Here is a 26,573-nt window from a genome sequence, read left to right on the forward strand (position 1 = left end):
AGGTGAAATCGTGCGAGATGACGTTGGGCCAGTGTCCTGTCATCATCCCGCGCTCGCGTGACATTTTGATTGGCGGGTGGCATGCAACAGTCAGAAGCCCCCCCACCGACAATTAAGTGGGCAATTAAACCCATTAACGGTGCAGTTGTCTGTCATTTTACGCAGCCCGTCCTACCTCACAGTTGGCAGACGGGCGAATCTGCCAGGCGACCTTTTTCAGCAAACCTCACCCAAGGGCAGGATGAGGTTTCCCTTATCAAATAAAATACAAATAAAAATCTGTGGGCAGCACTTTTGTCATCTAATACGTTCAGGCTCCCCGATTGTGTTGCTTGGACATTTCTTTCTTGGCTTTAAAAACTTTTATTTCCTGGGTTCCGGGCCTTCAGCTCCCCTCCGGCGGCTCTCTGCCTCCGGGGAGCTTTTCTGTCAGTGCTCGCCCGCGCCCATATCCACATTGTCACCTGCCCTCCGCCCTCCACCCACCCCGGGCCCCCAGTGCGTGTTTCACGCCGGCCAGTGAAATTTCCCGACCACTCCCAGGCTCCACCCAGCCGAAAATTCAGCCTCAAGAATTATCACTGGTCCTCTCTCCAGCTCTAACCCCCTCCCCCCTTAAACCAGTTTATATTTCACCTCTTTTCTGTTTTTCCTTAGTTCTGTTGAAGGGTCATACGGACTCGAAACGTTAACTGTGTTCCTCTGCGCAGATGCTGTCAGACCTGCTGAGTTTTTTGAGGTATTTTTGTTTTTGTCAAGAATTATTATACGTTCGCTCCATTTAGGCTTGTTCCCAATCTGGAGATGTATGATCGGAACAAAGAGAGAATTGAAACCACAAGCATAGAAATGTATAGTATTTTCACCATAATTTATTTTCTGTAGTTGTATCTTTATAAAAACCAACAATTTAAACATTGAGAGTGGCGTACAACACATTCAGTGCTTCCAGACAAATAAACCCTTTAGAGAAGAAAAAAATGCGAGGTGCTGGTAAGTCATTTCCTCACTTGGGAGAAATGCTTCCTGTGCAAGAAAATGAAGGGCGGTGTTTATTTTCAAGGGGAGGGGGGGAAATACATAGGTTTTCTCCCTTTTTACATTGCATAAATTCTAGAACAGATGCAACAGGGACCCGCGAATGCCATCCCCACACAGACCAGGCAGAGACACTGCAAGATTTGTCTCTCCCAGTCACAATGTTTGCACCCCACATTTTCACAAAAGTCAAATAAGGATGCTGTTGTTTGCACAATGTATTTAATATCCGCTGTACTTCAACGGCCAGTGTTACCAAATCTAATTGTATTATTTTTAAAAAAAAACCCACAACTTTTTGTATTTTTCTTATTATTTGGCCGGGTGGACCTTCAGAAAATGACTTGAGGATCTTGTGAAAACTGTTCTTGTTCTCATCTGTCTGCAGTTACCTGCCCGTGGGTCAATGAAGCCAGGATAAAACAGGCGCTCATGCACAAGGAAAGGCTGTTATTCCCTTCAGCGGGCAGTTATGTATTTCGCAGGCAGATACTTGGAGGTCCCATGAGCTGCATTACTGAGGTGGGCACTGCTGATATTGTTCCAAGTAAAAACAGAAATAATGGGATCACTTACAGTGTCAAGGTCAACAAATGGCAAAATGGACTTTGATCTTTTTGCGGGGGGAGGATTCCTGGTGTCCGATGTGTAACTAAAATCATAATCCCATTTGTTTTTATACATATAAGCAACTTCATTCCGTACAGCACGCCAGGAAGATGTCGCCCTCAGGATATACTCAGTTTGACTGTTTTAAACTAAAGTCACAGGGCGATGGGATAGGGAGGCACTTTTAATAAATGCAGAGATCTCTGGCTTGTGTCTGTCGCCAATCCCTTCAGTTAAATCTCACTTTAGCAGCAGATATGCGGGGAAGTGGGCAGGTATTTCCAGTGTAGAGATAGCACAGGCACAATGGGCAGAATGGCCTCCTCCCACATCGATAATAGGTGATGATAATATGTCACTATGCTGATTATTTGCTGTGCTTGGTGTACAGGTTTCAAGGAAGAAAGTTAAAGAATCAGAGCCCCTCTCCCAATTTATAATGATCAAATTTGCTGAGTTTTGTTTTTGTGGGATTTGCAGGTGTTGAGTTTTTCTCTGGATGATGAACACCAGTCACCTTGATTAGTAATTCACGGGCCATACTGTAGTGATTCCCCCCGTGAATCACCCAGAGTGTCTGAGTGCTCTATCTTCAATCAAACCTTCTTTACAGATTGTTCAGAAGAGATTCTGATCCTTCTAACCCCTCTCGGGATTATAGTTAATCTCAGTTTGAGTAATGGTGCCTTTGAAAACTCCCCAAAATCCACCCCTTTACCCAATGTATAGACCGAAATGCACTGGCAGTGCCTGGGACATTGTAAGTTGCTGTAATGTGTTGTCAAGATGAGATACAGTTTCCCAAACTTGGATAAAGGGCTTACATTGATGGATTGGGCAGATTGCTAACAAAGATGGGCTTGGATCAAAGTTCCTCATCCCATTTTACCTTCACCCTGCTGTTTCCCCCATTACGGCAACCAGCTACGCTGCCCAGTATCCGGTCCTTTCTGGCTATTCAAGCTGTCGATCAAGATCTGTATAAAGAGAGTTCTCGACACTGGGACAGAAAGTGTCTGAAAGTATTGTTTTAGATTTAACTTTACCATCTTGTTGCCCCCCCCCAGGACTTGTCTATTGAGTCAATCTCAAAAAGACAGAGGCTCATCAATGCTCATCCACTTGCCCTTAAATACTGAGGATTAGGCTGCTTGGCCTCGCCTACACTTGCCCCTTACTGTCTGACACAGAAACATGTGCACAATATTCCTGTTGGGGCTCGATCGAGAATCTTTATTCTGTGTCAGTGGAGGGGAGGGGGGGATCTATTTTATATAAGATAATTGTTGACATCATTTCTTTTAATAAAGATTCCACACGATGACTAAATAGGGAACTGAAACACCGGGCAGAAATCATTTGAAGACTTCAGGCTGGTAAAAAAGGCAAGTTATTTCAGTTTTCTTGCACGGTTTAATTAATTATTTTAAATCAAAGTTCGTGAGAGTGGGTTGAGTTGGAACAGCAGCAACATGCACACACTGCAGTAACGCAGGGCTATGGGGCTCCTCGACCCTCAGGACCATGCATTCCGCAGACTATAGGCTGGAATATGAAACAATCACTCCACTGTGTCCTTCATTCTAGTGAGGTCTAAAGTGGGGCACAAAAGGAAAAGGTTCTTCAATTCAGTAGAACAGGGAAAATGTGAGTTATAGAACACAACACAAACAATCTGCACACCCTGTTAGAGCAGAAGACTAGGGCTGCGTCACCCAATTGGTCATATTATGCTCATTCTATAAGCTGCAGTGTAAAACCATCAGGATACATTCCACGGTGGATAGAGATCCTTCTATCTCATCAGACAGTCCTGAGATCAGGCCTGTCTAAACTCTGCCAATGAGCCCCCTTCCTTCCCTCCACCACCACACCCACACGTCCCAACATCATTCCCCCAACACCACTCCATAAGACAGCAAGATTCTGGTGCAACATATAGTCCCTTCAATTCTGTTTATACCCGTAACTAACACACTCTCTCTCTCTCTCTCTTTCTCTCTCTCTCTCTCTCACAGAAGCAGCAAATTATCACAAAACAAAGAATGAATTGACAGTAGTAGGAATTTCTCACAGGCTGCCATTGTCCTATTTATTTTCTACTGGTATCCATAGAGACAGCAGCTGGGGATTTCCCATGATGCTTTTCTTCATTACAGGGTCCTGCCCTATGGCAAAAGTCATTCTTCTGCCTTCTCTTTGTCTTCCATTTATTTTACAAGTCAAAGCACAAAGTCTGCTGCAAAAGGCGTTTAATAGACATATCCCAGCCAGCGGGACCAAAGCCCCATCAGTCGGCCTCTTTCTCTCTCTGTACAGTCACGATCCGAGTCCGAATCAAAACCAAAATTTACAAATTTAAAGCAACGACGACCATGCCAAGTCTCTTTCCATCCAGTTGGAGCTAAAATCTGTTGCAGTGCAAATGGTTCGCAGTGTCTAGTATGTATAATGTGGTTCCTTCACACTCTGTTCAACAGTGTTGCCCTGCCAAGAGAGAGGGAACAACAAGGAATATGTTAGAATTCTGACTAAGAGTATGTAATTGTTTAAAAAGACATTTGCGTGTTGGCTTGGCTCAGTGGTAGTCCCCAAGACAGAAAGGCAAGGTTTAAGCCCCACTCTAGGATTCACTGCAGAAATTAAACTGAACTCCTGTCTACCTGTTCAGATCAGTATTAGGAAATCGCATGGCACTATTCAAAGTAGCGCAGGGAGTTCTCTCGGAGTGCTTATCCTTCGACTGTTGCTCAGAATAACTGGTCGTTTGTATCTTCCTGTGTTAATTTACCCAGTCATTTCAGTTTGTTGTAAGGGCAAACTTTTAATACTATTCCAGTGAATGCAAGTCTTTATATTGCATTTCATCCCATCTTGCAGCAATGCCTTCAAAGTATCTCATATACAATGAATTACTCTGAAGTGCAGCAACTGTTATGTCAACCAACACATTAGCCATTTTACATATAACAGAGCTAAATGGCCCCCTAAACAATACTACCAAAGTAACAGTGTAAGCGGGGAACAGAGAAAAACAGAAAAAAAGATAGATTTGTACTCATGCCACAGGAGGTCCCAAAGTGCTTTACAGCCAATAAGTTACTTCTAAAATATAGTCACTGTCGTCATGTAAGAAAGGTGGCAGCCAACAAAGTGATAATGACCAGATTCTGTTTTTGTGATATTGATTGGGGATTAAATATTGGCTAGGACACCAGGGATAACTCCCCTGCTCTTCAAAATAGTGCCATGGGATCGTATCCATCCAGCTGGGAGGGCAGGCAGGGCCTAGGGATAACATCTCAACCAAAAGGTTGGCTGGAGAGTAGGCCTTGATTTTTTTTTGTCTTCAAGTCCTGGAATGAGATTTGAACTCTCAACTTTCTGTCTCCAAGGCAAGATGGGGTAGCTGGTAAATTTCCCTAAAGCTTCTCCTGCTCTCTGCTGTCCTACTTCACTGGAAGTGTGACAGAAACCTCGATTACTAAGGAAATGCACCCACTCTGTCCAAATCTGACAGAAGCTCCATTTGAGAATGGGATCAGCCATGTTTTTACTTTACTGTGTTCATTTCTTGTTATAGTCGAAAAAACCCAAGCCCCCTTTCTGATGTTTTGCCAAATTAAATTGATCTGTTTAATGGATCTTAAATTAAAATTTGGGCTTCGCTGCCCACGATCTGAGGCTAAATTGGTGTCTTGCATTCCTGGCAACATCAATATGCTGCAAGGATTAAGAAATATAAGTGCAGGGACTGGTACCTGAGTGACTTCCAGCTGTCTTTCTCCATGTGATTCTCTGGCCCCTCACTCTCAAATGAAGCCAAGTAAAGTGCTAGAGAGAGAGAGATAGAAAATTAGGGAAAAGTCTTTGAAATCACATCACTCCAAATCAATTAGAGACACTTAATTCTTGTGATGTGTAGAACTTAGCTTTTTGTTTAGTTTGATAAACTTATTCTGCTTATTAATGCGGGGAATGGCCAGTTACCCACTTTTGACAACCAAGGGCATGGTGAGACCCCACTTAAGTAAGGTGACCGAAACTGCACAAGTACTCCAAGGAGGGTCATATCTGCTTTGAATTGCTTCCAATGTAAGTTCACCAGGCTGATAAAAGGAAAATACTGCGGACGCTGGAAATCTGAAATTGAAACAAAAAATGCTGGAAAAATTCAGCAGGTCTGGCAGCATCTGTGGAGAGAGAAGCAGAGTTAATGTTTTGAGTCCGTATTTGGCTCAGAGGAAGAGTCATACGGACTCGAAATGTTAACTCTGTTTCTCTCTCCACAGGTTCTGCCTGACTTGCAGAGCTGTTCCAGCATTTTTTTGTTTTTATTTCACTCGGCTGATTTCTGGGATGAAGGGATTGTCTTATGAGGAAAGGTGGAGCAGGTTGGGCCTATACGGATTGGAGTTTAGAAGAATGAGAGGTGATCTCATTGAAACATAAAAGATTCTGGGGAACTTTATAGGGTGGATGTTGAGAGCATGTTTCCCCTCATGGGGGAATCTAGAACTAGGGGACACAGTATCAAAATATGGGGTCTCCCATTTAAGATGGAAATGAGAAGGAATTTCTTCTCTCAGAGGATTGTTAGTGTTTGGAATTCTCTCCCCCAGCAAACAATGGAGACTGAATCATTTGAATATATTCCAGGCTGAGCTAGACAGACTTTTGATTGACAAGGGAGTTGAGGGTCACGGGTGGAGACAGGAAAGTGGAGTTAAGGCTACAATCGGATCAGCCATGATCTTACTGACTTGGACAGCCCAGGATGGGCCAAATGGCCTACTCCTGCTCTTATTTCTTATGATCTTATGTTAGGTGGTTAATTTTAACTCAAACTCACTTGGTGGGAAACACAGGGGTTTGGGTGGAAATCACGTTTTACATCCCACCAATTGACTTCAATGAATTGTAATATCAGACACAATGTTCCACCTCATCCCATCAGTTTCACAATGGTAGGTTAGATTTAAATCACCCCCTTAGTTGTCTGCATCAAGCACTTTCACATTAGGTAGATCTATGATGATCTCAGTTACAGCCTCTTGCTGTAATGCACCTTAATCCAACTTATTTACAATCTACATTAATGAATGAAATGAAGGAATTGAGAGCAATATCTCCAATGTTATGGATAATATTCTATCTGCCACGTACCTGCCCACTCATAACCTGCCTAATTCTTTTTGCAGCCTCTTTATGTCCTTTGTACAGTTTACTTTCCCATCTAACTTTGCAGCTTCAGATTTTGACAGGTTAAGTAAGTGGGCAAGAACATGGCAGGTGCAACACAACGTAGAGAAATGTGAAGTTATCCACTTTGGTTGGAAAAATAGAGGAGCATGATAGTTTTTAAATGCTGAGACTGGGGAATGTTGGTATTTAAGAGGGATCTGGGTGCTCTCGTACACTCATCACAGAAAGTTAACATGCAGGAATGGCAAGCAGCAGGGAAAGTAAATGGTATTTTAGCCTTTATTACAGAGGGATAGGTGGACAAAATTGGAGGAGTCTTCCTGCAATTGGATAGGGCTTTGGTGAGATCACAACTGGAGGGTATTGTGTACAATTCTGGTCATCTTACTGAAGGAAGGATCGACTTGCCTTAGAGGGAGCGCAATGGAGGCTCACTTGACTGATTCCTGGGCTGAAAGCTTGTTCTATAAGGATAGATTGAGTTGAGTAGGCTTACACCTCTTAGAGTTTAGATGGATGAGAGGTAAACTCATTGAAGCATATAAAATTCTTAAGGGACTCGACAGGGGTAAATGCTGGGAGGACATTTCCCCAGGTGGGGAGTTTAGAACTAGTGATCACTGTCCAGAATAATGGATGGCCATTTAAGACTGAGATAAGAAGAAATTTCTTCACTCCATAGAGTTAGGAATCTTTGGAATTCTCCATCTCAATGAGCCGTGGATGCTCAGTCATTGAGTATATTCAAGTCAGGGATGGCACTGAAAGTTAGCAGGCTTATCCTGGCTATGCTGCAGACTCTGGGGTAATACTGAGTAGGCCAAGCAAGGACACATGGAGAAGAGGCACTAAGTGATTGCACAGGGATGGTCTCTGGACTTTTGTATGGAGCAGGTCCAGAATCATTTGTTTTGTGGTGGCTTTTATTTTGTTTTTATTTTATTATCTCTCCCTCCTCTCTCTCATCCCCCCCCCCCCCCCCCCCCCCCACCACCCAACCCCTTCCCTCGTGCATGCGTTCTTGCTCTCCCCATCCCACTTTCACAACCTCTCATTTTCTCCCCCTCCCACCTCTCAAGCTCTCCTTCCCCCTCCTTCCCCCTGCGCACACTGTCCCTCTCTCTCCTCATGCGCTCTCTGTCTTCCCCCCTCATACATTCTGTCCCTCTCTCACTCATCCACTCCCTCACATGCTCCCCCCACTGCGTGCTCTCCCACCTCCCTCGTACCCCTTCTTTCTCTATCCCTCCTCCCTTGCATCCGCTCTCCTGCATCCCTTCAGTGCTCCCTCTCTCCCCTCTTACACGTGCTGTACTCCCCCCCCCCCCACCCCCCCCGCCACCCTGCGTGCTCCCTCTCTTCCCCCTTGTCCCTCTCCACAGTACTTCTACAAATTCAGCAAGAGCCAGTAGTATTAATTCAGCATCTAACCTGACAACAGGATTTGAAGCTCCCTTTCAATAGTGCTGATATCTGCTGCTAAGCCTGTTTGATAGAGCATGGAGATGAAAAATGGCTCCACTGGCTTCAAATTAACGTTACAATCTGCGTACTTCAAGCACACACTCCTAAACCAGCTCACCAAAATGACGCCAGTAGCACCAAAAATACGGGTGCTACGGAGTTAGACTTTGCAGCCCCTGTGATGCTGGGACAGTGGCAAAACCCCACCATGTTAACATGGAGCACTTACCTTCTTCTGTGTAGACAGGCGCCGTCAGGAGATAGTTTTTGATCTTCTTGTCCTTCTCGAAGGGACACTCAACCTGTTTCCACATCATAAATTCACTAATCTGTTTGGCAATTTCCCAGAATTTCTGTAGAGAGGGGAAGAAACAATCAATCTGGGGTATTTTCCCTCTCGATAAGAACTGTGAAATATCTGGCTGATGCAGCCCTCTGTTTTATGTGTGGTGTTGCTGCTCGTCCCCTTACCTTAAAATTAATCTGTCCATTAGCCAGCCTGTTTGCGTGAATCTTGTTCAGAAAGTAGATGTCTTTAATGAAGAGATTGAACACTGGGATGACAATCTAGAAAAAAAAGTACAATTTGACAATTTATTCCCTTGAGTTATTGAATCAGAAATAACTCTTTTAATTAAAGGAAATTTAGAAAAGCAAATGGTGTTATTTTATCCTGTCATCTCATTCACTATTGTGTCGGCAAATGCTGAAGGCAAGCTGTGCACAGAAAGCTCCCACAGATAGGAATGAGACATTCAGCCAGATAATCTATTCTTTATTGTGCATAGTCTCAGCCAAGGGAGGAATGCCAGTTTGGGTGCTGCTGAAATTATTATTGTTTTCTCTCAACAACTGTCATGGAAAACTGAATCGGCTGGGGCTCTTTTATCTGGAAAAGAGAAGGATGGGGGGCAGGGAAGGGGAGGGGTAACCTGATAGAGGCCTATAAGATTATGAAGGGGTTTGTTGGGTTTGATGGAGAGAAAATGTTTCCACCTGTGAGGGTGTCTAAAACTGGAGACCCTAAATATAAGACAGTCGGTAATAAATCCAATAGGGAATTCAGGAGAAACCTCTTTATCCAGAGAGTGCTGAGAATGTGGAACGTACTATCGAGGTAAGGAGCACAGATGCACTGAGGAATGGATAGATCAGTATGTGAGACAAGAATAGAAAGTTATGCTGATAGAGCCAGCTGAATTAGGATGGGAAGAGACACAGGTGGAGCATAAACACCAACACAGGCCAGTGGGGCTGAATGGTGTGTTTCAATTGATGTAATTCTATGTATGTAATAGTGCCAGGGGATCTCATAATCATCACTCAACCAGTGGAATAGACAAGAAAGTTCAGTCCTCTCCCTTGGCAGATGGTTAGATGCAATAATCAAGCAATATCTGTCTATTCTGATGCATTGCTTACCTTCTCCCGGTTGCTGTGTGCTGTCTGGGACCTCTGGACAGCCCCCTGAAGAGCTGTTCTATAGTGAGAGAAGTTGCTGGAAGGGTCCATGTGATTCTATTCAACAAAACACAGAAAAAAAAATTGGTGTAAGTTGAAAGTTTTCTTGGGGTTCACATGTTTTCTCTATGGTACGAGAATGGTAGTGAAGGGAGGGGTGGGATTTTTACACACACGCCTCCACTTGGGGGAAGCTGAGGGAGAGACAATTGCCCTGACTCTGGGGCTATAATCGTAAATGAGAATGTTTTTTGAGCAAATAAAAGAGGGAACTGTTTCCAAAGGCAGAAATGTCAGTTGCCCAAGGCCACAGATGTTGATTGGCCGGAGAACCAGAGAAGACGAGAGGAATTTTTTTCGAACAATGGCCAGTTGTGACGATCTGGAATGCCCCGACTGAAAGGGCGGTGGATGCAGATTCAACAGCAACGTTCAGAAAGGAATTATAGAGTGATAGTGACACAGAAGAAGGAGGACATTTGGTCCATCAAGTCCTTGCTGGCTCTCTGTGGAGCGAATCAATCAGTCGCATTCCCCCGTTCTATTCCCCCAGCTCTGCAAGTTTATTTCCCTCAAGTGCTCGTCCAATTTCCACTACCATTGCCCTCATAGGCAGCAATTTCATTACCATGTGCTGTGTAAATGAAGTTCTTCCTCAAATTTCCCTCGCACCTCTTGGATAAATACATGGAGGGAAATATTTACAGGGCTGCAGGGAAGAAGCAGGAGCCAGCCCGGTGACGATGGGCTGAATGGCCTCCTTCTTGTTGTAAAATTCCATGAATGGTGCTCGTGAGTCATGTTTATTCAGAGCGAGATTGCATCATGTGCAACGCGTACTGAATGTTTAATGTGAAGCGGGTGGAGGGGCAGCAAGAAACAATTTAATGGATTGAATCTCAAAATGGTGCTGTGGCAATATCAGCATATGTTTGCGCCATTTCATAGGAGGAACTGACCCGTTTAAAACAGGTCACTGCATTTGTTAAAACAGCAGAGAGGGATTTCATGCAAACCTGTTCATGCTAAAATGATTTCAGCCCAAAGTGTTTTTAGTGAGCCTCACAGCCAAAGGATGAATAAACTCTACAATAACCATCATTTTTGAGGCTACACTGATCAGCTCCCTCAGCATTCATGACACATCCAAGACAGACATTCCAACGTCTTGTTTAACAATGAGCACTCAGTAGTGTGGGCCGAGCTCCTGTGGCTGTCCACAGAGATCGCACTTCTGTACATGAAGGTTTGAGTGCAAATCCAACGATAACCTTCGGGAATGGGCCCCTCTAACTGAAGCACTGCCACACGGTGGTGCTCTACTCACAGAGCAATTGAATCGGAAAAGACAGACCATTGACCCAAAGTTCAACGAATCTCGCATTCAGTCCTTGACACCCCTCTGAAATCGATCTATCACTAGAGGAAGCTAACCCGTTCCTCCTCACGTTTTCCGGCATCTCCCCGGCCAGTCTCCTTCAGTCCTTTCAGTGTGCAGATCTAAATCTACCCTGTCCACCGCCTCACCTCTGAGCACTTTTTAAAATATCCTTTCATGGGATGTGAGTGTCGCTGGTAAGGCCAGGATTGCCCATCACTAATTGCCCTTGAGGAAGTGGTGATGAGCTTCAGCCTTATTATCATTGTTAAAGAGGTAACAAGACAATCTACAGAGCCCACATGTACCACACAAATACCACGTCCGCACTCGCAGTCACTTACTTCCAAAACTTCAAATTTCGCCTTTTTGACCTTGGACCAAGTTTTTTTCAGCCTAGCAACAGGACTCAGGTTCATACCGGCTGCAAGAGAGAGGGGGAGACAAGAATCTTCAGCACAGGAACTGATTCAATATAAAAATCTTTACTTCTCAGAGAACAGTGAATGAGAGAGAGAGATTCTCTTCTTATTTTACAACAACTTGTATTTACGTAGCACCTTTAACATAGTGAAACCTAAGGGAGCTTCACAAGGAACATCTGACACCCAACCGCATAAGGAGATACTAGGGGAGCTGACCAAATGCTTGGTCAAAGAGGTAGGTTTTAAGGAGCGCCTTAAAAGGTGGATAGAGAGTGAGAGAGGTTTGGGGTGGGGGGGGGGGTGGTAGTTTCAGAGCTCAGGGCCTTGGGTAGCTGAAGTTACGGCTGCCAATAGTGGAGCGATGAGAATCGGAGATGTGCATAGAGGCTGGAATTGGAGGAGCGCAGAGATCTTGAGAGAATACTCACAGATGATGGCCATTAGAGAGTTGAAGTTGCCGATGTTAAAACATTCTCTTGCCACGTCGATGAAAAACTCCACCATCCGTGTCCTCTGTTTCTTTTTGCCAACCTGCAATTAGAAAAGGGTTACTGTGACATGGGTACAAGTGCAGGATGGGATGCAGAACTGGTTTGCTGGATGGTCAATTAGGATTTCACAGGCCCCTTTTCCCAGCCCTTCCGCGCCCCTGAACCCACCAATAAATCATAAATATTTGCCTGCACGTTGTATCACATACAGCAAAGGATACCCGCTGTCTGATAGTCAATGAAGACTTAACCGGAAGAACATTCCAGGGGAAATAAATTAAAACATTGAAGCAGCAAAGAAACCTGACTGTAGCCCCTGGGATCCCCAGAGTGAATTACTGTACAGTCATTGCAGTGATTCACTTACAAGAAGACTCTCTCCCTATCTCCAACCCCGCAGACAGAGAGCTGAGGCGATTGTAACACTAATATTACTGACACATAGCAGCTGAGGTGACTAATCGCTCGCCTGAAGCTAGAGAGTCACCCCCATTAACTTACTCTGCATATCTCGGTTGCGACCAGAGAGCTGAGCCGATTAAACCAGTTGTCACACGCTTCCAAGTTGCATGTCTTCTTGATGTCACTGCGGCAGCTCTTGAAAAGGAAAATTAGAATTAAAATTAAAAATGAGCGTCAAGGCATTCGTTTCAGCAGCCGAAACATGAGGAATATCGATAAATGATTTTCTGATACTGCACACCACCACCCCCCCACTATGAGTTTGGAGGGTGTTAATGCTTGGTGGGCAGCTTGTGGTTTAAGATTTCTCGCCATCTCCTTCCAGCTGTTTGCTGAGTGTACCAGTGGCTCCAGGACGATTAAATTCCTGACCGAGAGCTGCAACAAAAGCTCAGCATCAATCTATCAAAGAGTGGCACATAGCGGTGAGGAGGGGGGAGGACGTGGGGTGGGGTCGGGGGGAGGGTGAGACCTGAACAACTGCAGCTTCGAAAAGTTTTACACTGGTAAGCCACCAGCTGTGAGATATCAATGCTGAAGCATGTTGGAAGTGTATTTCTAAAATCTGTGGCCTGCTGTATTATCAGAATCATGTTAAAACAGCAGACAAAGTGACATCTCACAATGTAATGCCACCTTTAGCAATGTGCCCAGTGATTTATTAGAAAAATACCTTGCTCCATTTGAAGTATATTCTTGTGGAGCAGTGGGTAGTGTCCCTACCTCTGGGCCAGAAGCTCTGGGCTCAAGTCCTACTTCAGGACTTGATGGCCAAAGGTATGTTCATAACGTGGCCAGACAAGCTGATTATCAGCCTTTAAATGCTTCCAATGCTGCCTGTTTGCAGGCAGTAGGAGCAGGAGAGTTTCCCAGTCAGCCATATTGCAGAAGGCAACAGCAAACCACTGCAGCTCTTTGCCAAGCATAATCATGGACCAATCCAATGGAAGTCCATGGTCACCAATGCTCTCTTAGGGTGTGGTACCTGGAGGAGGAGTTGAGCATCAACTCCCTCTCTCCTCCCACCATCAATAAAAGCACCTGAGCCTGAAGTGTGTAATCCTATTACACAACTGGTGTACGACAACCTGAGTGGGAACACACACTTCACTCTTAACATTTTAATGAACAAACATCATATCACTATTTACTAATGATGGAAAATCATTGAGGTATGGAGGGTAAACTCCTGCTAAAAGTGCTCGACAACAGAAACCAGACTTTGTAAAACTTTCCATCCCTACCTTGTGATTGTCCATTGAATCCATGTGGTTAAATATATGCACCAGCTCCTCAGGAGTGATGTGCGTTAATCGTTCCTGCAGACATCAAGGAGACATTATTGATTCACAGTTACATTAATAACTGTCAACTAACTTGCTTTTCGAAGTACAGTTGATACATTTAATCATGCACACCTCGAGTAGAAACCACTGACTGAGTGAGGAATAAAAGTATTCCATCCTCAGATGCAGTGTAGTAAAGTTCATGATCAAACAAGATTGGAATATAGAAAAGGTCTTTCATCACCCCTGCATGTTCTCGATTATGAAGGGTTGATACAAGGTAAATATTGAAAGGTTGCTCTCACTGCTCAATGAAATGGTAATGGGAGGGCACAAATTTCAGATAATCACAAAAAGAATGAAAGGGATTAGAAAAAAATCTCTTTATCCACAGAGGCTGGATTATCACATGGAATTCTCTGCCACACACCAGTTTTGAAAGGGTTCATGAAATTCTTTCAAATGGGAATCAAGATATGCTGCTTTGAAAAAACAGTTATATGAGGTATACAGGGCATTAGGAAGAGTGGGATTCTACCGGGAAGTGATAACGGAAAGGCCAATGCGGACCCTATGGGACAAGTAACCAGTTTCTGTTGCTGTACTCTAACGAGTCTCTGACCTCTAGCTTACTCTGTCATATTGCTCCTTACTCACTATTTGCTTGAGTGAAACTTTGTGCAGAAGAGCCCTTTCTTAAAATCGGCCCTTGTAACTCGACTGTGGTAGCACTGGAACTGGCTAGAGGTCAGGATCATGAAGTAAAAGGGCAGTGTGGTAACAAACAAGCAATCTGCACATTTCAACTTGTTAGTGGTAACTAGGGTATTTTTTTACTGCTTCTTTTTCACCGTTTTTTGATGTACAGGTTGGTTCAACCCAAAAATGTTCACCTACCATCTCAATATGGGTGAGCTGTTGGGCTAAGACACAGGGGTCATTGCAAACACTCAGTATATCCTTCTGACTGGACTGAGTCTTGGGTTTCAGGATGGTCTGCTTGTCCGCGACTGACGGTTTGATTATTTCCCGTGCCTCTTGGTACTGGCTGTGGGTCGAGAGGTTGCGGATCAGACTTTGGGTCATCTGACTAATGCTTTTCTTCACACTGGGGTTTTCCTAAGGGGGAGAGCAGAGAGGAAACAGTGTCATATGGAGAACAGGTGGAGACAGCAGGATACAGGGGCAAGTACATGATTTACACACATAATGCAGCAGTAAGCATTCCTGGATGTTCAAAAAAAAAACCCTAACTGATGTGCAAGCACCAGCTCAATTGTTGTGTCGGGTGTGCAACACAAGCAAGCTAATATCTCAAATGTACTGTACATGAGAGCAAAAGGTAAGGTCTGCACTGGTGTGCATCGAGAATTGAGGTCCTTAACTAAGTTCACATTGTCTTTAGCGTAGCAGCGAAAAAGACTTCTTCACAAGTCATATTAATTCAAATATATAAACCCAAATTAAGTTTGGTTTGAACATAAAGGCCAAATCAAGATTGGCTCAGATGTTGAAGCTTTTGAATTTTTAAGTGTGGATAGCCCTTTAGCCCATCGATCCCCTTGTTCCAGAATTCCAAACTTGCTGTTGCCCCATTCTACCATTCCACTATTTCTTAAAAGAGTTATAGAATCATAAAAGGTTTATAGCACAGACAGTGGCCACTTGGCCCATCGTGTCTGTGCTGGTCGAAAAAAACGAGCCACCCAGCCTAATCCCACTTTCAAGCATTTGGTCCATAGCCCTGCAGGTTCCAGCACTTGAGGTGCATATCCAGACACCTTTTAAATGAGTTGAGGGTTTCTGCCTCTACTATCCTGACAAGCAGTGAGTTCCAGACCCCCACAATCCTCTGGGTGAAATTTTTTTCCTAATCTCCCCTCTAATCCTTCTAACACTTTAAATCTATGCCCCCTAGTCACTGACCTCTGCTAAAGGAAATAGGTTCTTCCCATCTACTCCATGCAGGCCCCTCACAATTTTGTACATCTCAATCAAATCTCCCCTCAGCCTCCTCTGTTCCAAGGAGAACAGCCCCAGCCTACCCAACCTTTCCTCATAACTGCAATTTTCCACTCCTGGCAACATCCTTGTAAATCTCCTCTGTACCCTCTCTAGAGCAATATGAGCTCAATTGGAAGTTAATAAAGCCCTTTATCAATATTTAAAGAAAAGTTGTCATGAACACATTTCTAATATGAGTTACTGCTGACCTTGGGATAGTGTGCATTAGGAAAGATTTATTGAAGTTAGGGGTTTGCCAGTTTTGGTGTTGCTAAGGGGCCATTATCTAAGTTCATGCCACACTTGAGTCCTGACAAACCTAAGGCACTAGTAGAAAATACCAAAAAACCTCGAAAGGTTTAGCTGGGTTTATGCACCGGAACTGAATGTCACCATGAGCTAAAGAAACTTGAAATGGAGAAAGACCAGTTTGCTAACCGCTGACAATGTGCGAGAACACCCATGGGGTTTCCTCCAATTTGCGACAATAACTTATGCAGGAGCCCTGGAGAAACTGAGTTGAGGGCCGTTTCTTCAGAACGTCTGCTGACCTTTTGCTGGAGAAACCCATGCACAGCTCTCTGGCAGTGCTGTTGTGATCTGCAATGCATTGCCTGAGGAGGGTGGTGTAAACAGATTCAATGCTAACCTTTGAACGGGAACTGGATAAATATTTTAAAAAGAAAGTGCAGAACTGTGGATAAAAAAAGAGTGGGACTGATTAGGTAGCTCTTCCAAAGAGCCAGCATACTGGAGTGATAGCCTGAATGGCCTCTGTCTGTGCTGTTAAATTCTGCATCCTGAAGAAAGTTCCTTTGGATGAGAGGCTGGTTGAACAACCTGAGCTCTGAGGGAGGGCTGGGGGAAAGCTTGGGCTCTGCGGCCTTGGTGATAAAACAAGTGGTCGGTCTGATTTATTTCATCTCAGCTTCTGGTATTTCCTTTCAAGCAGCATTTCATTCGGCAGGTTTGACTGCACGCAATTCCTTTTGATTATGCCGAGGCTATTATGGGATTGAGAGAGATGAGTTCTTTGTGAAGAGCAGAGGGAGGCGGGAAGGGAAGGGAGCGGTGGTGGGGAGGGGGGGGGGGGGGGCGGGGTAGTGCGGTGTTGGGGTTGGACGGGGGGATGTACTTAAAACAAGAAAACAGAATGTGCTGGCTTCATTTTCCTAAAGATTCCATAAATAGCTGCTGTTTCTTCATTTCTCTTGCCTAACCAGGATGAATATTTCCCAAGCAGCTTTAAACTAAAGGCAGAGAATTAACCCCTCGCGGGCTTTTACCCAAACACCGATGCACTGAAAACTGTTTGCATTCGCACTCTCAGGGTTTGTGACATGCCCTGAAGAGTCTCTTTCATTTTGTTGCCATGGAGATCTTTTATTTTTCCTTCACTACTGCTGTAAGGCGACATCCTGAGCTGCACATGAAGGAGATGGAGTGACAGAGATGAGTACAGAGAAGAGAAAGAAATGGAACAGCCTCCCTCCCCTCCCATCTCCAAACAGGCCAAACGCTCTTCCCTACATGCTGACCCAAGCTTCAATAATCCTGAAAGTCAACACCAGAGGTTCCAGGGACATGAGAATTCAGAAGGGTTGTGGTTGCAGTTTTCATGCATTTTTGCACTGCAGACAGACTCCATTAGTTCTGCATGATTGGTCAGCCCAATACCACAATGCTCTGGGCATGTTCTGATCTCACCAGTTCTCGTGTCACTTATCCCTGTGATTGGAAAGCACTGCCCCAAGATCCTTTTATTATCCTTAAAGGTACAAGGTGTCCAGCGACCCCCATGGCAGACCTTCCATCCCATTTTCAAATGGTTCATAAGTTATAGAATCACAGAAATTTCAGCACAAAGTGATTGCACTAACACTACATCAGAACTGCCTACTCTATTCCCATATTCCTACCTTTTTCATCTTATTTCTTTTGAAGTGCTTATCTAATACCCCTTTAAATGTTTTGACTGACTCCAGCATCTTGCATTTATATAATGCCTTTAGGGGGAAATTATGGTGTAGTGTCACTTCACTAGTAATCTAGAGGCCCTGGGTAATGCTCTGTGGACACAGGTTCAAATCCCACCATAGCAGTTGGTGGAATTTAAATTCAATTAATAATGGAAAAAAATCTGGAATCAAAAGCTAGTCTCAGTAATGGTGATCGTGACAACTATCATCAATTGTTTTAAAACTCATCTGGGTTACTAATGTCCTTTAGGGAAGGAAATCTGCCATCCTTAACCAGTCTGGCCTACATGTGACTCCAAATTCACAGCAATGTGGCTGACTCTTAACTGCCCTCTGAAATGGCCAAGCAAGCTACTCGGTTCAAGGGAAATTAGGGACGGGCAACAAATGCTGGCCTTGCCAGTGACATCCACATCCCTTGAAAGAATAAAAAAAAATCATAGAACATCCCAAGATGCTTCACAGGAAAGTTATCAAACAAAATTTGACACCGAACCACGTAAGGAGATACAGCAAGTCCTCGTTTTAAGTTGTTTCAATTTAATGTTGGTCATTTAATGGGGCGGGTATTCACATTTAACATTGGAAATTTAGTTTTAACGTCGTTTCCCACCGGATGTGACGTAGGATCGCATGACCCATTTGGTGCCATTTTGGAGTGGCCTCTCCCGTTCTCTGACCCTCCCGCTCACCGCCTCTCCCGCTCACCGACCCTCCTGCTCACCACCTCTCCCACTCTCTGATCCTCCTGCTCAACCCCTCTCCCGCTCTCTGACCCTCCTGCTCACCGCCTCTCCCGCTCTCTGACCCTCCCGCTCAACCCCTCTCCCGCTCTCTGACCCTCGCGGCTAACCGCCTCTCCCGCTCTCTGACCCTCCCGCTCAAACCCTCTCCCACTCTCTGACCCTCCCGCTCACCGCCTCTCCCACTCTCTGACCCTCCCGCTCACCGCCTCTCCCACTCTCTGACCCTCCCGCTCAACCCCTCTCCCGCTCTCTGACCCTCCCGCTCACCGCCTCTCCTGCTCTCTGACCCTCCCGCTCAAACCCTCTCCCGCTCTCTGACCCTCCCGCTCACCGCCTTTCCCGCTCTCCGACCCTCCCGCTCTCCGACCCTCCCGCTCACCGCCTCTCCCACTCTCTGACCCTCCTGCTCACCGCCTCTCCCACTCTCTGACCCTCCCGCTCACCGCCTCTCCCACTCTCTGACCCTCCCGCTCACCGCCTCTCCCACTCTCTGACCCTCCAGCTCACCCCCTCTCCCGCTCTCTGACCCTCCCGCTCACCCCCTCTCCCGCTCTCTGACCCTCCCGCTCTACCCCTCTCTGACCCTCCCGCTCACCGCCTCTCCCGCTCTCTGACCCTCCAGCTCACCCCCTCTCCCGCTCTCTGACCCTCCCGCTCACCCCCTCTCCCGCTCTCTGACCCTCCCGCTCACCGCCTCTCCCACTTTCTGACCCTCCCGCTCACCACCTCTCCCGCTCTCTGACCCTCCCGCTCACCGACCCTCCCGCTCACCGCCTCTCCCGCTCTCTGACCCTCCCGCTCACCGCCTCTCCCGCTCTCTGACCCTCCCGCTCACCGCCTCTCCAGCTTGCGGCTTACCTCTGTGACCCTGCAACTGAAAGTAGCTCTCACTCCCCAGGTCCCTCCCTGCCTCTCCCGCTCATCTCCTGAGCGCTTGCTCAAGGAGAGCTGGGGAGTCAGAGGGCACCACTGGCAGTGAGCGGGAGGTGGGAGGAGCAGGAGAGCGAGCGAGCAGGAGGTGAGCAGAAAGAGTTAGCATATTTCTTTTATATTTTTTGATTTATTTAGTTTATAAGTTATTTCATTTACAAATATAAAATTTAACAACGTAAGTTATTTAAACTTACACAGTACAATATTTTAATGTTTTTTTTTCTGGTAGGAAAGGTTGTACACACCCTAATAAAGCTTTTACATTGGTTGTAATGGGAAAATCTGATTCACTTAATGTTGTTTCATTTCAAGCTGCACTTTTCAGGAATGCTACAACAAAGTTAAACAAGCAATTACTGTATTAGGGCAGAAACTTTGGACTAAATGGTAAGTTTTAAGGAGCTTCTTAAAGAGGGGATAGAGGGGGACATATTTAGTTTGAATCTCTTTTGAAAGTCATGACTGCATACGACCTTTAAGGCAGTGCATTCCAGATCACAATAACTCATTGCTTAAATTAAATTTGTCTCATCTCCTCCTTGGTTCTTTTGCCAATTATTTGAAACATGTGTCCACTGGATCTCTACCCTCCTTCCAGTGGAAACAGTTTCTACATAGCTACCAACATTCCTCATGGTTTTGAGGAGCTCCATAAAATCTCCCCTTAAGCTTGTCTACTCCAAGGAGAACAAGCCCAGCTTCTCAGCCTCACCACGTAACAGTGACTTTGAAATTCTAAACCCACAACCACTACCATCTAGAAGGACAAGGGCAGCCAACACATGGGAACACCATTGCCTGGAAGTTCCCCTCCAAGTCACTCACCATCCTGACTTGGAAATACATCACCATTCCTTCCCTGTCACTGGGTCAAAATCCTGGAACCCCCTTCCTAACAGCACTGTGGGTGTACCTACACCACATGGACTGCAGCGATTCAAGAAGGCAGCTCACCACCACCTTCTCAAGGGCAATTAGGGATGGAAGAATAAATGCTGGCCCAGCCAGCGAAGCCAAAATCCCGTGAATGATTTTTTTAAAAAAGTTACGCTGCAGGCAAGTGGCACTCATGCTCAACACGTTGAAGTGAAATTTCCAGTGGAAATTGCCTCTCTTTATCTAAACTTTAAAAATGCCTCACAGTGGGGGGACCTTAAAGTCTTTGGACATTTCCATGGGAAAATATGAGCTGTTAAATAATTAAAAACAAAATCAGCTCTTTTTTCTCCCCTCTCACCTCATCACACTGTGCTATCTGGTGAGTAATCTCCTTGAGTTCTTTCATTGATTTCTCATCCTGGAAATCATGTGGGAATGTTTCCGTCCATTCTGTCAGCAGCTGGATGATTTTTGGCACAAATTCCTTCACTTTAGCCTGTGGGAGAACAAGTCAAGAGTTTAATGACATGACAACAACAACAATTTGCAGTTATTTAGTTCCTTCAGCATAGGAAAACGTCAAGAGACTCTTCACAGTCCTGTAAAGAGCCAAAGAACACGTTGAGAAAGCTTACCTAAAGCTTGGTCTAAGAGGCGGATTTTCAGGAGGATCTTAGAGCAGGACAGAGCGAGATCAGAGGGACGGAGAGATTTAGGAGGGGAACTCCAGAGCATTTGGCCTAGGTGGCTGAAGCCAAGGCTGCAAAACGTGGATTAAAGGGAAAGTGGAACAAACAGGAGGTCAGTGTCAGTGAGGCAGGGAGTTTGGGGTTAGGGGTTGTTGAGCTGGAAGAGATTACAGAGATGAAGAGGCCACAGAGGAATAACAAGCAGTAAGGCTTTACAGAGCTAAAGACATTTGAAAGATGTACTTGAACATAATGTTTGATTTTAATTATTTGAAAAGATCTACCAAACTAGCTGAATTTCACCCATTGTTTTGTCAGTGCCTGTCAAACCTTATTGATAGTTTGGCTTGTAGAGATTGTAGAGATCTGATGAAGCAGCTTAAAAGGTAAAAAGGTAGGAATTACAGTAATAGTGTCCTTTATATATAGAAGTGAGCTGAGAAAGATCTGCAGCCCTGCAAGATATCCAAACCTAAAATAAATCCTCAAGTGAACCCAAATGCTAAAATTGCCCTTGACTTCCTGGGTTCTGACAAGAACACGGATATCCCTCTGTGTACACACTTTGCGAGAAGGACTGAATGCACACACACATCGTACTCAATTAAAGCCCTAAAACCAAGTCAGCTTTAATGACATTGCAGAAAGTCTGCTTCAAACGTTATAAGTGAGCCACTATGCATTCCCTCAGCCCCCACACTACTAACAGGGTCATAGGGCAGTGAAATGGTTGCAGAGATATGCACAGCCACAGGTGTTGTGTACAATTTCCCATAGCAAAGATTAAAAGGGGCGGGTGTAGCATGTGAAGCTGCCCGACTTTGGCACCTTGCCATGAACAATTTGCGATGGAGCACGGCCTGTTCTCAACTGTTTGACGTCACTGGAGACAACTGTGGCTTCTCGCCAGGAGAGGAATGCTGTCAGATGTTCACCACAACCTCTGTCTAGACCTCCTACTAAAGAAGTAGATAAGAAAACATTGGGGGCGGTGGGTGAGGCGGAGGGGCGGGGGGGGGGGAAATCACACAGGAAGACTTTTAACTCCTAGAACCTTTTTGCACTGATTGCGCCAGCTGGTCATTTCACTGGAAAATCAACAATGGTTAATAAAATAAAATAAATTTTGATTTCTGTTAGCACAGGAGGGTTAGAATACGATAAGTATTTAATCTGGCTGTTCATCTGATTTTACAAGAGCTTGCTTGTCCGACAGCAAGAGGTAGAGAAAGCAGGGCTAGTTATAGTTTCATTACTAAATTGGTGATATTGGTGATCCAGAGACTGAATTAGTAACATGTGCTGATGGTCAGTTTGGCTGTTATTCTTTCCAAAGTGTACAAACCTATCGATGTTAGAAAAACAATGCTCTCACTTTAATTTCCACACCAGCCAGTGGGTGCAAGCAAGTGAAACTGAAGCCATCAGACAAAAGGGAGCATCCAGGGCAAGGGGGCTCTCAGAGTGAGAGACAAAGTGATGGCAAAGAATGGAGGGAAGGAAGAAGGCAAGAAAAGAAGGAATTAGAATAACCATGAAGAGGGAAAAGTACTGAAAGCAGAGGCAATCCAGAGCTGCAACTCTGCTGTATGGCTTTAGTTATTAACCTGTTACTGTGTAACATTGGCTGCCATGCCTTCACATGCCTAGACCCCAAGCTCTAAATTTCCACCCTCAACCTCTCTCTCCTCCTTTAAGAGGCTCTTTAAATCTACCTCATCTGATTTAATATCTCCTTATATGAGTCAATTTCAAATGTTATCTGATCTTGCTTCTGTAAAGCACTCTGGAACATTTTTAATTATGTTAAACTGCTATATAAATGCAGGTTGTTGTTTCAATTATTTTCTCAGTGTGCAATTAAACTAAATGGATTGGTATCTTCATCAACATAGCAAACAAATAATTTCCATTAAACGTGCCAACGTTCCCTCAACAAATACATCAACCCATGACGTACAGGAAAGAGCTGACTGGGAAACGGGAGCAACGATACCCTTCTCAAGTAGTTCTCATCTTATTTACAATCCCAAGCTGTGTGTAAACAAACAAGGTAAAACTGCACATGTTGGAAATCTGAAATAAAACTCAAAATGCTGTGTTAAATGGATGCAAGCCAGATGGCAAAGCATGAACTTAGACACAGATCCTATTCTTAATGGTAGATTTATTTACAGGGCGCAGTATTACATATCACCGTCTCCTACCCATCAACCCCCAGTGTCCCAGCAGTCCCTCTTTATTTGTGCTCAAGATACTTAACCAATCAATACCATCCACCTGTTTATCCTTAACCTTAATAATATGACTAATATAACATTAACATGCTGGACACTTTAGGCATGTCACCACCTGTGAAGAGAAATGTCTCATGTGCAAGGCCCCTGGCCTGAATATAGCTTTGACCAAAGATGCGCATCCGAAATGCTGACCTGTCTTTTCTGACGGATGAGACACTAACAGACCCACTGTGTTTTAGCATCAATATTTGACTTCAACCTGCTGTACAACAGAGACGGCACAGGGCTCCATGCAAGAACACAGGCAGTGGTACATGTACAAGTCTGCACTGGGGAGCAACGCATGGGAGGAGAGGGCATTTTCAACTGTGAAGGCCCAGTGGTTAGCACACTCGCCTTTGAGTCAGAAGGTTGTGGGTTCAAGTACCACTCCAGAGACTTGAACACAGAAGTCTAGGCTGACACTCCACTACAGTACTGAGGGAATGCTGCACTGTTGGAGGTGCCACCTTTTGGGTGGCAGGTCAAATTTAGGTCCTAAGTGCTCTCTCAGGTGGATGTGAAAGATCCAATGATACTAATTCAAAGAAGACCGTGGGAGTTATCAACATCCCAAAAACAGATTATCTGGTCATTATTGTATCACTGTTTGTGGGAGCTTGCTGTGTGCAAATTGGCAGCCACGTTTCCTACATTACCACAGTGAGTACACTTCAGAAGTATCCTCACTGGTGTAAGATACTATAGGATGTCTTGAGATCACTACAGAAAATAAAAGTTTGTTTTTTATGTGCTTTCCACATACTGGAGAGAAAAACAGATGAGTCACAGCCATTTGCCACAGGCAGGCACAGATCTAAACTGAGAACTGTTAAAACCTCCCTTCTGTTACCCAGCAGAATATTTCCATATTTCGCAGCAATGTTGTGTAAAATCACATTTCTGTCTCACAGACCATTCCCGTCGAATAAACGAGTTGAGTCAGAGCTGCCAGATTTCACGAGATTGGCTGCAGGCACATACATTTTGAGTCTGTGTTAAAAACACATTTTAAAATTTCACAGCAAGCCCCCTTGTCACTGAGCGCATGGTGCAGGCGGAGTTCTGTTGCTAGGGATTTTTTTTTTCCCCCTTCATTCACTGGAGTTTAATTCTTCAGTAACAAGATGGGATTTCACATCGGAAAGGAAACACGCGGCCCTCCAAACGCTAAACCCAGGACCCGGCTGGACTGTCAGGTAGGCGTCCCAAGGTACTGATCGGAAAAGAGCAGGAGGTGCCCCTGGGGGTGGGGGTGATGTCCCCTAGAAACCTGGAAGGGACACAAAGGCGTGTGCTCAGTCTCAAACGAGATGTCCGAGCAGCACTGGAACGCGGAACGGTCACCGGTTACTTCCAGAAATAAATCTGGGCACCCGACACCAACCCCCCTGACCTTTGCCCACTGCCCTGCCGAACTACCTGGTGCCCAGAAAATGGATACACGCAATCCATACAGCACTAGCTCTGGCAGAATTCTCTCTCACACTGGAGGTGAATAACAAAGCTAAAAGATCACCATATTCTGCTCCGTACCTTGTCCGCTTCGGTGCCCATCTCCAGCTGTTTTGTGCAGATCTGCCCAACTTTTGTCAGCAGCTCTTGAGGGTGGATGAAGACGCGTGAACTCAGGAGAAAGGTGAAAATATACGTCCGCTGTGGAGAGGGAGAGAAACAGATACATTTTCATTCAACAGTACGAAGGGTCCCGAAGCTGCATTAGTGGAGGTTGTAACCCCGTCATAAATACAGGGGCTAAAAAAGGAGAGAGAGTAACTTTTGACCAATAAGTTAATTGTTCCTCTATCTGCGCCTGTGTCTTTACACCCCCTGTCTCCTGTGGTAGGAGAGTTAATGAACCACGGGATGGGTTTAGTTGCTGATAGGATGTTTCCTCTTGTGGAGGAATCTAGAACTAGGGGGCACAATTTCAAAATAAGGTAGGCTCCCCTTTAATATGGAGATGAGGAGGATTTCCTTCTCTCCAAGGGTCATTAAAGTTTGGAATTCTCTTCCTCAACGAGCAGTGGAGGCTGGCTCACTGAACTCGAGGCTAAGTTAGACAGGTTTTTGATTGATAAGGGAGTCAAGTCAAGGAGGGCAGGCAGGAAAGAGGAGTTAAGGCCACAATCAGATCAGCCATGATCTTATTGACCGGCAGAACAGGCTCGAGGAGCCAAATGACCTACTCCTGCTCCTATTTCTTACATTTTAATAAAACGCCAGCCAGGAGGATTTGGCAGTTATGAGACAAAAAATCGAGTATGGACTTCAAGGGTTAAGCTACAAAGAGAGATTAAATAAGTTAGGGTGATAGTCCCTGGAATTTGTAAAGCTATGGGTGATTTGATCAAAGTTTTAAAGATATTAAAGGCAACAGACAGCGTAAACTGGGAGGAACTATTTCCGCTAGTTGGGGAGTCTAAGACTAGGGGGGTGTTGTCTAAAAATGAGAGCTGGACCTTTCAGGGGTGAAATTGGGAAACACTTATTCATGCAAAGGGTGGTAGAAGTTTGGAACTCTCTTCCATAAATGGCAATTAATGCTAAATCAATTGTTCATTCTCATTCTGAGATTAATAGATGCTTAGCCAAAGGTATTATAGGATGCATGGAGTTAGGTCACAGATCAGCCATGATCTCATTGGATGGCAGAAAAGCCATGACAGGCTAATTGGCTGACAGACTGCTTAGTTTTTCCAGGTAATTCTGTTTTTGTAATTGGCTGACTCCTGTTCCTATGAAGTAGAGGAAGCTGTCCAGCCAGCACTCACTGATCAAGGTAACAGAACATGTCAGTGGTTAAGGAGGGAGGGGATTAAGCTGTGTGGAATACTCACATCGGGATAATAGTCAACGGTGGGCACCAAGTGCTCAATGAGCACCTCGAGGGACCCTGAAACTAGACTGCCGTCCTGGTACACTGGGTCACCACACTTCTCCTCCATATCTGGTTGTACATGACCACTACAACTGGTACCAAGCATGCTTGGGAAGATTGATGTCTGGGGCATAGTTTCCTAGGAAGAAAGAGAAGAAAAATGTGAGTAGCCTGGGAAGTTTGTCGTTCTTAAATACAACAAGTAGCTTCCCTTTCCTTCTATGAAGAGAAATTTGCATTCACATAGTGCCTTTTGCATCCTCAGGACCTCGCAATGTGTTTTTACAGCCAATGAAGTGTTTTTTTGAAGTGTAATACTTATTGTAAGAAACAAAGCAGCTAGTTTGCACACAGCAAGCTCCCA

The 26,573-nt window shown here is 44.9% G+C and overlaps 1 protein-coding gene across 5 annotated transcripts in view; it reads right to left on the bottom strand.

The window, feature by feature from the left end:
* Positions 1-854: 854 nt before the first annotated feature.
* LOC121270808 (ras-GEF domain-containing family member 1A-like) overlaps positions 855-26,573 on the bottom strand; it is a 31,350-nt gene continuing 5,631 nt past the window's right edge. For 4 of the 5 annotated variants that reach the window (XM_041176250.1, XM_041176249.1, XM_041176248.1 and 1 more), the window contains exons 2-14: positions 26,169-26,348; positions 24,865-24,984; positions 20,719-20,856; positions 14,717-14,938; positions 13,778-13,852; positions 12,573-12,668; positions 12,009-12,111; positions 11,500-11,579; positions 9,739-9,834; positions 8,788-8,883; positions 8,546-8,669; positions 5,409-5,481; positions 3,041-4,134 (exon numbers count right to left, since the gene is read on the bottom strand). In XM_041176250.1, the coding sequence (XP_041032184.1) occupies positions 4,110-4,134; positions 5,409-5,481; positions 8,546-8,669; positions 8,788-8,883; positions 9,739-9,834; positions 11,500-11,579; positions 12,009-12,111; positions 12,573-12,668; positions 13,778-13,852; positions 14,717-14,938; positions 20,719-20,856; positions 24,865-24,984; positions 26,169-26,342 (1,422 nt within the window). In that variant the 5' untranslated portion in view covers positions 26,343-26,348 and the 3' untranslated portion in view covers positions 3,041-4,109. Of the gene's footprint in view, positions 4,135-5,408; positions 5,482-8,545; positions 8,670-8,787; positions 8,884-9,738; positions 9,835-11,499; positions 11,580-12,008; positions 12,112-12,572; positions 12,669-13,777; positions 13,853-14,716; positions 14,939-20,718; positions 20,857-24,864; positions 24,985-26,168; positions 26,349-26,573 lie in introns of those variants that run through there. The other variant, XR_005941615.1, reaches the window with a different exon arrangement.

Source organism: Carcharodon carcharias, chromosome 28 (genome assembly GCF_017639515.1).
Source record: "Carcharodon carcharias isolate sCarCar2 chromosome 28, sCarCar2.pri, whole genome shotgun sequence".
In the NCBI taxonomy this organism is placed as follows: domain Eukaryota; kingdom Metazoa; phylum Chordata; class Chondrichthyes; order Lamniformes; family Lamnidae; genus Carcharodon; species Carcharodon carcharias.